The sequence below is a fragment of the Stigmatopora nigra genome, chromosome 7, assembly GCF_051989575.1.
Source record: "Stigmatopora nigra isolate UIUO_SnigA chromosome 7, RoL_Snig_1.1, whole genome shotgun sequence".
Lineage (NCBI taxonomy): Eukaryota > Metazoa > Chordata > Actinopteri > Syngnathiformes > Syngnathidae > Stigmatopora > Stigmatopora nigra.
In genome coordinates, this window is record NC_135514.1 from 7,784,516 (window position 1) to 7,798,910 (window position 14,395).

The 14,395-nt window shown below is 38.0% G+C and overlaps 2 protein-coding genes across 2 annotated transcripts; both read right to left on the reverse strand.

Annotated features, from left to right (window-relative positions):
• Positions 1 to 5,095: 5,095 nt before the first annotated feature.
• On the reverse strand, positions 5,096 to 10,185 carry paqr7b (progestin and adipoQ receptor family member VII, b). The gene is made up of 2 exons (XM_077721074.1): positions 10,022 to 10,185; positions 5,096 to 6,886 (listed from the first exon to the last, which is right to left on the reverse strand). The coding sequence occupies exon 2, from the start codon at positions 6,878 to 6,880 to the stop codon at positions 5,822 to 5,824; it is 1,059 nt and encodes a 352-aa protein (XP_077577200.1). The 5' UTR covers positions 6,881 to 6,886; positions 10,022 to 10,185; the 3' UTR covers positions 5,096 to 5,821.
• Positions 10,186 to 11,437: 1,252 nt separating this feature from the next.
• stmn1b (stathmin 1b) lies at positions 11,438 to 14,086 on the reverse strand. The gene is made up of 7 exons (XM_077721075.1): positions 13,937 to 14,086; positions 13,418 to 13,449; positions 12,798 to 12,970; positions 12,350 to 12,502; positions 12,125 to 12,277; positions 11,860 to 12,051; positions 11,438 to 11,776 (listed from the first exon to the last, which is right to left on the reverse strand). The coding sequence occupies exons 2-7, from the start codon at positions 13,431 to 13,433 to the stop codon at positions 11,738 to 11,740; spliced, it is 726 nt and encodes a 241-aa protein (XP_077577201.1). The 5' UTR covers positions 13,434 to 13,449; positions 13,937 to 14,086; the 3' UTR covers positions 11,438 to 11,737.
• Positions 14,087 to 14,395: the final 309 nt, after the last annotated feature.

Below are 14,395 nucleotides of genomic sequence, written 5' to 3' on the forward strand. Positions count from 1 at the left end.
AAATTGACTCTATGAATGATTCTTACAGGCTGCCAAAGTCCCTGGTGTGAGGGTTAAAAAAAAACAACAACAACAGTATTTTTCCAGATGTGGAACTGTCATAAAGATGGTCAAAATAGGCAATACATCATTCCAACACATTACATGGCAAACCTTACCAATTCTTAAACACTGATTTCCTGTAACTTCTTGTTCCAACAACATGTTTTTATCAAATATATAAAAAAAGTTTTTAATTGGTTAGGCTATTTTTTCTCAGTTGATGCAGAATTAAACAGATATCTTGTATTTTTATCAGGCATACTAGTCCACTGCTCCTCTTTCTCTGACCACCATCCATCATCATATGTCAATCCAGAGAGACGTGTGCTCCAAACTATGGCAATGGCCTCTGCACACAGACACTTCTATTTAGATTTGTCAAGATAGTCTCGTCACATTGTTTGAATTGTTTCTGGGTGATAAGCATGGTGGGGAGAAAATACTAAGTATTTTGTTTCTGTATCTATTTTATCTTTTGGGATGTGAGTGTTGGAAGTATATGTGAAATCATATAAATATATAATCTATTATGCTTATATAGCGCAATTTACGGGTGTGTGACTGTGTGTGTGTTAAGATTCGCTCGCTACGTTTGTCCAAACCGTGCAACGTAGAGAGTTCAAAATGTTCGTGGGGGGCCAGAAAAGGCGGTCGGATCCTAAAAGACGAATTTCTTCACTTTCTCTATGTGTGTAAACTCAATCTTAATTTGTTAAACACCCATTTTTCAAAAGCTATTTTTTCAAAAGCTATTTTTTCAAAAGCTATTTTTTCAATAGCGCAACAATTGTCTTTAGGTTCTAAAAAAAACCTGCTTGTAAAATATAAAGTCAAAACCATCTCATCTGAAAGCAGGCGGTTAAGTAATTAAATGTTGTGTATATAGAGGATAAGAAATGAGCCGAGAAGGTTTGCGATATGTAAAAAAGAATACTGAGCCATCTGGTGCTTTTTAGAAAACACTTATCGTTGCACAAACAGGAGGGAGAATCTGCACAGGTGATGAATTTTGGAATTTTAGTCTAAAGATTAAGTTTGGGACAGTTTAAACAGCATTATTTGTGCTTAACATGGAACAAAGTTCTACTTGAAAAACTAATAGATTAATCAAGGGCTGGGCAAGACCCTTGTTAACCTGAACACGTTGTAATCTGCCATTATGGACACGCCTAGTAAATTTATTTGAGTTATTTTCTATCATGTGTACACTATTAAAGGGTTGCAGGGAGTTGGACTCTTGGTTTGAGTCTGGGTGAATTTTGGCAAGACTACACCCTTGATTGGTCGCCGATATATGAACAGGCACATACTTATTTTCACTTGTGGTGTCAAAAAAATAATCATAATAAATAAAGAGCACCACATTAGCAGTGACCTTTACATGTTGGAAAGAAAATATTTTGCATGAATACATAAAAAAACATAACATTTAATTAACTGCACTAAACCAAACACTCATGTTTTCGCAATAGGACTGCTGCTAGAGAACACAATGTCCAAAGTTGTGGATGTTTCTGTCTAAGTGGTTATCCAAGAATGTTGGTAGACTAAGTCTGGACGCTGAAAAGAGGTTAAAGGACAGGAAGAGGGAATTCATTATCCTTGAGCGGCTCCAGGTTTTGGCAAGAGAGACAAACTGAGATAGGGTCTACGTGCTCACTCCTCACCTCCGCCTTTCACCAGTATCTCCTCTACTAGCTCATGATAAATGGGCTCGACTGGCAGGAGGACTGATTGGTGAAGCTCGTAGCACACGGGCAAAAGATTGAAAAAAAAGTAGGTCATCTTTCAGTAAACTCATACTGTAAAAGCTACGGTATAATATTTTTTTTATTGCTAACTTGTGAGGATAGAGCCATAGTAGGTCTTATTAAAGTCTATAGCCATGAAGCCAAACCACAAAGCCAATTATAAGTCAATATAACGTCTTACCTTAAGAATAGTAACTCTGATGAAACCCAGAGCCAGATAATACTTTTTTGGGTAGGGGTGGGATTGATTAAAATTTAGTGGATGGGTTATGCAACGTCCTGTGAACAGGATATAGTCTATTCTAATATACATATTTTACACATATACAGTATTTATATCGTTCATTTTGAATTCTAATTATTATTTGAAAACCACTTTTGTTAGACACAATGCAATTCAATTATGTAAGACAATGTAGTATATTTTGGAGGGAGCGCCAGGCATGGTAGAGGAGATTGTTCACAGGAAAAATAAAGAAATTCTGTCCTGGAGGAGGAAGGGAAGCTGGCTGGACCTGACAGAAAAAAAATCCTGTTGTCAAGTGGAAGCAACTGATGAAGTATACAGGAAACAGGCTGTAAGGCAATAATCACTACATCTACCATTGGAGTTCTGATAGAGGGAAATACAGTGAAATATTAACATCCAAATTAGATAAATTAGGAGTCATGTCCTAACCCTTAAATAACGGTGTAACTTCATTGTGAGAAAGGGTCGTTGTGAGATGTTCAAGTTTGCATAGCATATGATTTAGCACTTACTGAGTGTCAGAGGTCATATGTGGAGGCGGGCACTAACCGACAATTTGCACTAGTTTATGTTGCAAGCAACATAGCATCACATTTAATGGCTCCAGACTTATGTAGATGTGGTATATAGTGTTCCCAAGCAATAGATACTGACATAGGTGAAAAGAAATGGTGAATTGTAACCACAAAGAACTGTTGTTGAACATAAAAGATGTTTTCAGAGCAAAATGTGCAATTTGTTCCATTTGCAAACACCTGCAAGAAACGGATTCAGGTACTATATGTTCTTTGTCTGCGGGTAATGCAATGTGCCAATGTGAAGATGTTTTGGAGCAATTTTGTGTGCTGAAAAGTCAGTTTAGAGATGATCAGGTGGCTTGGTAGAGCTCAACTTTGTTTCATTGCATCTGGGAAATGAATGTCTGATGTTTGATTTGCTATTGTTTGTGAGCAAAGATGATTATACTGCCATTCCATTTTTTTATGAAGCTAATTGCTGTAGGTCATATTCAATGTTAAGTAATAATTACATTATAGTTATAGGAATCATGGACTAAATGATCTTTGTTCAAAATGATGACGACAACAATTAGAGCACCATTTAAAGCTAAAAATAATGTAGAATTTTTTTCCCATCATTACAGGAGGATGAAAAATGGATACCAAGTTACAAGGCTGCTCTCTGGTGGTAGTGATGCGAATGGCATTTAGATGTGCTCGTCTTAATTTCATGCTAAAATTTAAAGGTGATGAAAAACAGTTATAATTGACCTAGGAAGTGGTTTGGATAGCAATTTGTAATGGTTTCTAAATTGAGGTTCTTACTTGAGAAGGCAAGTTGAGTATTTGTTGTTCTTTTGATATTTAATTGTATATCAGTCAACCAAAGCAAAACAAGACAAACACGAAGGGCAAGAGTTCAATTAATGCAACACTTTACTTCCCTTAATTAGTACAGTCAATCACACAGTCAGGAGGCAAAAGACATTCTGGTCATTCTCACCCTGCTTTCTATGTTAAAAGCAAACCTGGGTGGCATCTTTAGAGGCTTTGTTAGCACATTCACTTTAACACATATTTCGGTTTCTATTTTCCAACATGCAAATAATGCACTAGGTGACAATATGTCACCTGCAGACAATAAAACAAAAACGGTACAAAAAATAGTCAGAATTTGATCATTAGCGGAGAGAATATCACAACTTGAAATAGATGTACTACACGTATAAAACATCCCCAAATTTGATTTATGTGCCAAAGGAGTAATATTTGGGGGGTATTTTTTTACCCTTTGTGTTAAAATGTCAAAAAGAATAATGGAATACTCACAATCAAAATAGTTAATAAAAAAGACAAATAGAATACCCACAATTCTTTTTTATCAAGACATGCGTGTAAACATAGCTAATGTGGTCAGCCACAATATGTATAGTGCTGATTCAGGCAGTGCATGACCAGTCATCTGATTCGCAGTTAAACCCAATTAAGGGTTTTTGTCAAGACATCATTTTAAAGTCATCTCTGAAATTATCTTTCAATAGTGCCATCAGTGTTGAGAAAAAACACATTCATTTAACACCATCCAGAACAGAGTGCAGCAATGAACAACTCGTTTTTTTTTTAAGTTGCATTTAACATTTTGCAAGCTAAAACATTATAATTGAACCTAAAAACCTAAACAAATGGATGCTTCAATGCTCCAATATGTATTCATAGCAATCACCATGTAATCTGTTAAGCAATAAAGACATTGAAATATTAAACATTTGAAAGAACACACCAAAATAGAAATGTGGAGTATTCCTTCAGTAAAATATGCATTAATCTCAAAGTGCTTTCAGATGGTGAGCATCGTGACTAATGCCAGATTTTCAGGAGGAATAGGTAATGCTTACTGTGCAGGGAAAGCTGTCACACCATAACATCTGTATTATATAGACAGACATGCTGAGAGGCACGTACAATTTCATCATACAAAAAACAAAATGAAAGCTAAAGTAGAACAGTATAGTGCACATACAAGCTTTGACACCACGGGATGTGAAAAGGCAAAAGCTGAACTTCCAGCCCTTTAAGTATAAATAAATCAGTATTGTCAGGACAAAAAGGTCAGTCCAATCACAACCCACACATTGTCACTTGAAATGCAGTATTTTTAAACTTTTTTTTTAACTTTCCTCAAGTACATTTGACCTTTTGGTTTTGCCAGATATAATAAAAAATGACAGTAATGCTCATATCAAGGAAAACAAATTGAAATAAAAAGAAAATATGATAACATGGGGGCCCAGCGCCTTGAGTGGTTAACACATTGGCCTAACAATTCTGGAGTTCGGGGTTCAATTGCAGGTCGGTATTACTATGTGATGTTTGCATGTTCACCCTGGGCTTGCGTGGGTTTTCCCCCCACATTCCAAAAACATGCATGGTAGGCTGGTTGAACACTCTAAATTATCCCTAGGTATGAATCTGAGCGTGAATGGTTGTCCTGTCTCTTCGTGCCCTGTGATTGGCTGGCCACTAATTCAGAGTGTCCCCCGCCTAATGCCCCCCTTGACTCTTGTGAGGATGAGCAGTTCAGAAAATGAATGAATGATAACAGTTAATTAACTTAACTTAGTTAACTTGTGTTAACAAAAAAAATTGACCGCCCAAAGGGAGAGATCAAATTTTCATACACTTTGTTCTATTTTTTTTTCTTGCTGAGGACCTAAAATGGCTATTCATCCGTGATTCATGGACGGATCAGAGATAAATTTAGTACAGGGGTGTGTGTATACGCTTCGACGCTCAATTTTTGATATATCTCTGGGCAAATTAATAAACTGCCGACTTATCATAACCTGAAGGTTCGAAATAAAAGGCATATGCAATTTTTGGGTTCATTTATCATGTCTCTGGGCTCATGACACGGTTAAAAAGTCAGGCGGATGCAATTCATTTTAACTTGTTTTTTTTGTTTGTTATTTAAAAAAAGTTTTTGATATATTATTGGGCCAATAGTACAAAAAATTTTCCTTTTCTCTATTTTGTCTCTTGATTAAAGACATTAAATGCCTGAGAGGGAAAAAAAGGTCACACAATCGGACAAAAGGTGAACACGTTCCAAAAAAAAAAGTACTAGTTATGCTAAAATATGTTCCCATATGGATTCAACTTTCCCCTCGCTGACTAATAAATCTGTTGAATTTGTTACATTGTAGTTTGGCAGATTACACAAGAAAAAAATTATGAAAAAAAACAGTTATCGTGGAGCAACTTCAGATGCGAGATTGCATTTAATTATATTTTTTATGGAGAGAAGCGTGCACACGTTTGCGCACATAAAAGGCAGTGAGCGCACTGCAGCAGGTGGTGAAGATAAACAGGGCGACGGCGTCATGAGCGAGATCGCCGTGAAGTCGCTCGTAGAGGGGCCGGCGCTCAGTGAAATCTATTCGCAGTCCTTCGATCTGCAGCAGGGTGCTAACCATGATAAACACATGAAAGATCTGGTGGCCCTGCCCGATGAAGTCGCACCTTCCCGGGAACCAGCTCTCAGGGTGTGGGCAGGAGAAAAAGTAGGCGCCGATGAGAAAAAAGAGCACTTGGTAGAGGTGATACACGGCGACCAAGTCGGTGCAGCCATCCTGGTAGCACGTGTAGATTCGGTGAAGCACGGGACTGATGTCCAAACAGTAGGCCAAGGCCGAGGGGACCACTTGGAAAAGCTTGTGGGTGAATTTGGGCAACGTGGGACTGGCATATTTGCCATAGCAGCAGCCAAAACATGTGAGCCACGACAAGAATGCAGCGGCAGGTAGAAACAGCCCTTGCACTCTGGCGTGCCAAGACTCCTCGATGGCGTAGTAGTAATGCGTCAACGCACTTCCGTATTGGTAGACGGCCACGCCCACGTAGTCGAGGAAGTAGAACGTGTAGTGCGAGAGCTCAGATTTGGCAGACAGGAGATGAGCGAGCGCGCTGAAGGAGAGGTAGGTGAAAGCGGAGAGGAGGATGATGAAGAGGGGCTGAGCGTGAGGGTCTCGCAAAAAATCAACTGTCTGGGCGAGCTCCTGCCACTTCACCAAGATGATGAGCGCGGCTAGCAGATGGGTCCATACGTTAATTGTCTCATTGTGCCTTTGGAAAAGCGTGAAAAAGTAATAGCGCCAGCTATGGTCTGGTTGTCGATAGCCAGTCAGGATGTGGCGTTCTTGGAACACCCAGGGAACGTCGGATACTTTAACGGTGCAAGGGAGGGTGGGAAAAGCCGACTCTAGTAGCTGAGGGATCTGACGCAGCTGCTGAGCGTTGATGAAAAGGCGACCGATCTGCTCCATCACCACCGTCGCCATGGCAAACTACGAGCAAGGAGGGAAGGGGACAGGAGACAATAGTCACATTGGTTTCAAGTCATGTAAGCTGTGTCGAGCTATTATAGACCCCATGTTAATAGAGGTTTTGTCACCAGCTTTACGGTTAGTTACACCGCATGAAAACTATAGATAGGTGGTGCATATGGGAAAACTAATCGGAACTGACCTGCCAGAAATGGTCAAAACTGATATAATTTTTAAATTTTTTTTAAAGAAGTAACACTCAAACCCATGACTCATAGATACATGCAGCCGATTCGAGGCAGCCACTTACCCACTAGGTCACAGGTGTCAAAACACACGGCCCGGGGAACAGATCCAGCCGCCACATCATTTTTTTGTGGTCTGTGAAAGTAAATCATGTTCCCACTTTCACTTCATATTTGCCACTAATTTAAGAATTATTCAGCCCTCAATGTTTTTCACTGGTTGAAAAAAACTTTTTATTAAAGATGTATTGTTTTAATAAGAAGTGAATATAAAAGGAATCCATTGTTTTTGCCCACTCGATTAGTTAAATAATGTAAATACATTGAAAACATTGAGAATTTTAAATCAACGTCCTCAAACTAACTACTATCACAATAGCTGCCGATTCATTTGATAAAAAAATTAGTCAATCGCGGTAGCACAATTTGGCAGAGATAATGGACGAAAGAAAGCACAACTAAAATCTGCTCTTCTCCAAATACAAGCTTGTCTGGATAATTTCTACAACTAGTTTGACGACCTAAAGGTCTGATATTATGAATGTGTTTAGGAGATAAAGAGAGGAGGATTTTTTTTCTAGACAATGTGGGTAGGACTCACAATTTGCCAAAAACATTGCATTGTCAACAAGGCCTTCGTCACATCCAACACGCGAGTAGTTTTTCAGTATTTCACATGCAATTGAAGCAGTCCTTCTCAGGAAAACAGATAAAATAACTGCTAGAAATATATTCCTTTCAAGGGTGTATTGATCAAATAACTACTGAAGGTTACTGCTTACTCAAATTGAGTTATGCCATGAGTTATTTTTTTGAATGTATGGTATGAATCCATGAAATAAACAATATGGTAAATACAGTACGGCTCTGCATATTATGGGTTGGTGAAAGCAAAATATAGCAATATATAAACGGCTACATACAAGGGTTTCACCCCAAATATTGGCAAACCATGTTACAAGACTTCCTCTAGCAAGGTGACTATGTTGTCATGTTTGAGTGCAAGACTAACTTTATAAAAGCCTTTTGGTGCAAATCGCATAACTGACTTCTGCCCAATTGTACATTGAGAATAGAATTTCTCACAAAAAAAACAATAACAAATGAATACTTTATTGCCTTAGATAAACAGTCTTTTAAATTTGATATAAAACAAATTAAACCACCAAATACAACCTAGCCAAAATGTAAAAGATGAAAAAAAAGATGACATTGTTGGCATGACATTGTCCTCACTCATAAATACAACTTTGACCTGGAGCGCAAAATATGTTAAAACCACACCTTACTCAAGTGCCAACTGTCTAACAGAATAAACACACCTATTACCAGAAAATGAAATGTTTTTGCAGTGCAAATATCTTCATGCTTTTACATTGAAGCCATAAGGGCCAGATTCTGAATATGATTATACACAAACACCTCAAAAACAACCAGCCTTTGCTCAGTCTACAATAGAACGAAGTTGTTTTTCTCTCGATTCAAATTACCAAAAAGTATCCACTTAAACTGTGGTCTCTAACATTCCAAAGCGCCCGTCACTTTATCAAATTGTTTGCTCAAGTTCTCAAATGGTTGAGGTGATGGTGCCTGCCAACCATTTGAAAAAATCTCAGGGGGAAAAATTAAACACAGAATTGGTGAAAACCAGTTTAATTCCATAGAGTTTTGTACTAGGCCCACATAAATATTCTCATACCTGTCAGCCAATTGCTCCCTTTATTAATGATTGCAATTCCCCTTATTAAGTAATAATAAACCCTAACAATGCAACGCAGAACATATTTACCCACATGGGGTGTACCTAAAAGTCTAAAATTGTCCCCAAAGTGAACCGGGTGCCCAATTAGTCGGTGCACCTTTAGTATGGACTAAATTCAAGATTCTGTACATGTCGCTGTATGACACTGACAGCTTGACTGTCTGGGTACATTGCTTGCTGACGCGCTATATAATTATGTGGTTAAAAGGCAGAAGTTACTAACTCGTGTCTGCATATCATGCTCAAAGCATGACAACAACAACATGACATTTTCATCTGCTACCAGTGACCTAAATGATCTGAATTAGTGAAAAAAAAACTACTTTTTCAAAACATTTTTCCCATACAAAGTGTTACACAATTTAAAATGATAAAAAAAAAACGGGAAAACGGGTATGAGTTCTTCACATCTATTTTAAACGTCATCTATCTTCCAAATCTTCTTACATCATGTTTTACCTAACAACTCTTATTATTTTTATTCTTTTATGTGATCTGCACTCAAATCTAAACCTAATCTAGAGGAACTGGGCATCTATCTAGATTTAGAATTTGGAGTTGATCCCAATTTCCTTCCTTCAATTTTCATGATCCAACTTAACAATTGAAAAAATAGCAATCTATTAAATAACAGATCTGTGAAACAGACAGTGAATTGTGAATTTCTGTGTTTGTGTGCATGTGTGGGTGCGTTGATGTGGGAAGCCCGTACAGTAGTGAATGGAACGAGATTACGTAACAATAAGCATCCGACGTCCACACCCTTCCCCTCCACAAAGGTCGTGTACGTGCACGACTTTGATATCTTTGCAAAAGATGAATTAATACAGTGGATTAAAGTCAGTCATTACGCAAACATCAGCGTTTAACTATAGCCTACAACGCGATGGGCCTGTTGCATTCCTTCTCAATTCTATCAGTCTAACCATGCACCTGATACGCGCGTGCATGAATTCAAAATCATTTTTTCTCTTTTGATCTATATTTTGCCGCAGTTAGATTTTTTTATTCCCCGATAACACGTACCGCCCAAGGGGCGTTTAGCGTGTAATGACTGAGATAACCCGTCACATTTGGTAGTCCTCGAGGCGGAAAATCTCCCTCTTATCATTGGAAACGGTAAAATGCAACTCACAATGACCCACATACCTGTAGATGATGAAATCAATTCAATATCTTGGTATTAGCCGACGACGATGGACTGAAAGGCTGATAAATTATTAAAAACATTGTGCGACGAGTGACACGGATGGAGGACAGCCGGGGCTGGAACAGTGCTTGCTTGCTTGTTGGGCGCAGACTCCAAGAGAATGTCAAGGTTTTCTGACAGACGGCTCATGCAACCAATCAGAAGACAAGGTAGGACATGTTTTTTTTCCCGCAGGGTTCTTCACGTTAGCCAATTACAGCAATCGTGTAAGCTCATCATCCCGCCCACACTACTGTGACATATTATCATATTCAAAATTATTTAAAGTTTCCACATTTCCAAACAACTAGAAGTTATCAATCAAGTGAAACTAGTGTATTATTATAACCCCAATTCATATTTTTCCTCATGTTTTAAGGCAAAATATCAGCTTTTCCAGTTTTAACTAGTCTGTAGTACCGTTCATGTAAAGCTGGGGAAAACAATAACACCAAATTCTTGGTACTACACGCCTTCTACGTGGAAAAGCAGCCTCAACTGTAGAAATATTTCTACACAAACAGTGTAGAAGTGCAGCAGTTACAAAAGCCCAATTTGTTGGTGAACATGAGCCTCAAAAACTCCTAATTTCTTTAAAATTCTTCATACACATCAATCTTCATTCACCCAAAATTAATAGAAACAGTATTATCACAGGGTTTCTGTCAAAGATTATAGTAGTAGTGTGAGATGTATGTCAAAAGTGATTTACCTATTAAAAAGAAACAATGTTTTAATTAAAACCTGTCAAGAAACTAACTTCACTCATAAGGAAAACCATAACTTTCTAGAAAACAAGATAACCATCGTGTTTGCTCTGGTGACAGCAAATACCAACATGATCTTTTTTGTCATCCAATCAATCCTCCATTCTTGTGTGGGACATTCACTAACAAAGTCTCCTTTGTTTGTGTCTGTCAGAGGTCTGCATTGTTTAAGGAAAACTCAAACTTGAAGTTGTTGGCTGTGGATTTCCAAGCATTTTGCAATGACTTATGCGAGAAAGAAATGCATGAGGTGTCATTAGTGTCCAAGACAATAAATGGAATGTAAATAGGCTCCAACTCACCTGCAAACCACCCCTATGAGGCCAATCTATAAGAATGGTTGGATGAGTCACAGATAAATGACATTAGAAAAATAGCTTAGAGGCAGCCAACAATAATAAGAAAGGTCTAGAACGCTTGTGCTTGTTGCCACTTGTCTAGAATTAGTATAGTTGCTTAACTGTTTTACTTGACAAGTGACAACTGTCCAATCTCAGCCACATCTCTCAAATAAGCAGTTTTGCAAGTCTCCGACTGTTAGTGACCTTAGGTATCAGCAGGGTGAAACACTTAACAGGAAAATGGCCAGGAATTAAATGTGCCACTGTATTATCTTTTTATCTGGAGTTTATTTTAATAGTGCATGAATACAGGGTCAACAAGGTAAAAAAGATGAAAAAGAGAATGAACAATACTTGTACTTTAATACAAAAAAAACCTGTCAGAAGTGCTTCGTATACTAACCAGAATGCCCAATAGAAAAATATATCACCACAAAAGTTCAGTGTATACAGCTGCCAAAGGAACTACACGTAAAAAAAGAAAAAGGCACTAAACTATTACAATAAATGTAATACAAAGCTTATTATTGATGCTATATGAATGCATTTGTCACCTTTCCAACTTTAGTTAGGCTCTTGTCTTCTTCAATTCTTCAATCTTCTTGTCCTGTTGAAAAATGAGAATTTCAAGTTCTGTTTTTCGGCCAGTAATGTCCAGATTTAGGGACCAACTCTAGCCCCCTACCCTACCTTATCTTTGAATTTCTTATCAAGAGCAGCCAAACGCGCATCCCGCTTGTCTTTGTTTGCCTCCATCTTCTGATGAAGTTTTTCTTGAGTGGTTTTGCTAAAGTTGCACCAGTCATCTAAAGCCCTCTGGAGCACTTCTCGCTCACGCTCTCGTTTCTCAGCCAATTGTTTCAGCACCTCAGCCTCGTGGTTCTATGAAAGATAAAAAAGTTGGTGTTTGGCCCTGAACAGAGAATTATTTCTAATAAAATAAACATTAAAAGACCTTGTATCTCTCTTCTGCAGCCAGCATCTTCTGAGTAAGCTTCTCCTGAGTGCTCTTGCTGAAGTTGCAGCCTTCTGCCATAGCCCTCTGGAGCACTTCCTTCTCACGCTCCCTTTTCTCTGCCAGATTTTTCAACACTTCAGCCTCGTGGATCTGGCAAAAAGAAAAATGTGTTATATTTAACTTGTCTGGTAGTTGACTTATAAATACGTGTGGTGACGATACCATATGTCTCTCCTTTGCAGCCATCATTTTTTGAGTAAGTTTCTCCTCTGTATTCTTGCTGAAGTTGCGGCATTCATCTATGGCCCTTTGGAACACTTCCCTCTCGTGCTCTCGTTTTTCCGCAAGGTTTTTCAGTACTTCAGCCTCATGGGTCTTTAAAAAAAAGTTAAGTTAATTCAGGGGTCAACAGTACTTCTGAACTCTACAACTGAAGAAGAAACTATGACAGATTATACACCAGGTGTTTCCAAACTCCTGCTTTACTAGCCTGCAGCAAATGATGAAAATATCATTGAATACGGCCCGGCCCGCACAAGAATAAATTAAGGCTTCATTGCGCTTGTTGGTTATAACACTAGAGGGAGCTCATCACTTAAACAGCACCTCTCTATTAGCTGAGGGGTCAAAACTGAGTTGTTGAAACAAAAGCAACTCTTATTGAAGATACCTTGCGTCTCTCTTCAGCAGCATCCAGCTTTTTGATAATTTCCTCCAGCGAAATTTCTTTCTTTATGACAGGGCTAAGTGGAAATTGCACTTTCGCATCAGGGGAGGTTGGTCTCAGGATGAGTTCAAATGCTTGACCTGACGCACGCCTGCTCAGCTCCTTAACTTGAATTTCTGCAGAACAAAATGTGTGTTGGCACAAACCAGTTAATGTAATGCAGCATCAATAAACTGGCAACTATTAATATTTCACTCCCTTTATTTAAACATCCTGATTTGACATGATTAGCGATTTAAATCTAGTTTATTTGGTATAGAAAAAATGGGCAACAATTGCCTCTCATTGGAAAATTTGCTGTAATGACCATTTTTTAGTGCAACCGATGATAGACGCCCAATCATGTGTTTTTTTTTTTTACCCTTCTGATGTGCTGTAAACAATTCACAAAGCTTATTTTTTTCAAAGAAAAATACAATAAATTCCTGATTCCGCCACAGGAGACATCGTTGTTTTAATTATACGTATTAAAAGTTGCCAGAATGTATTTCACCAACAAATGTGCATTTCCCAAACGTTTTTTTTCCAGTTTTTTACAGTGCAAACTATTGTCTTTCACTCACCTGCGATTTCTGCCATTTCAGCCGATAGGAAGCTGATAGAAAGAGAAAAGAAGTTGTTTTTTTATTCAAACAGGAATCAATAATGTTGTTCTTTGGATTTCAACTACTAAATCCACATAGTGTAAATACAGTTCAGTTATTTATGTAAACACGATGACGACAAAGAAACGTGCAAACAACAGTGTTTTGAAGACAACTTTACCATAACTGCCGTGGAAGATTATTAGACACGACTCATTTTCACAAATGTTGATAAATAATGGACATGCAAGGTTATAAACCAAAATTAACTTGATATATTGTTAGATTGCTATCTCAAAGGTAGAGTTTTGTTCCAGGTGTAACCGTCTATTGTTGTCGTGTCGCGTGTAGAGCGGCCATGTCAAAGGTCCATTACCTTAAGTTGACTTTTTATGATGGTTAACACCATTTCAAACGTCAATAACTTTTCAAGTATCCATAATTAGCTAATAAACCAAGAGGCTATACTCAAACGGTAACGTAAGGCATTGTTCTCACCTATCAGTGTAAGAAACTGGTATCAAATTTCCAAGTTCTATTTTGCCAAGTAACCCGCCAAATGAGCAGCCTCGCGCACAAACTCAGACCTTTGACGTGATCCAGCTCTGGCTCTTTATTGGTCAAAAATCCACCAATTGTGGTCATGTGACCTTTTTTTGGGCGCGTGGAGGGGTGAAAACATAGATAGCAATTATTTAGGCTAGATGTCTGATGCAAACTGCAAATCGTGGGTCGAGCGCGTCGTTCATTTTGTGTCACAGCAATAATAAATAAAAATGAAAAAAAATAAAGCTTATTCACATCGATTAAAAAACGGTTTGTGATATATAAATCTACACACACATATATTATGTTAAACAATGATAAAGAAGGCAGGGATATTGCAAAATGCATTTTTTTATTCCAATGCTGTAAGACAATATTTGAACATTTGAACATTGAACAGTTAGACATGAT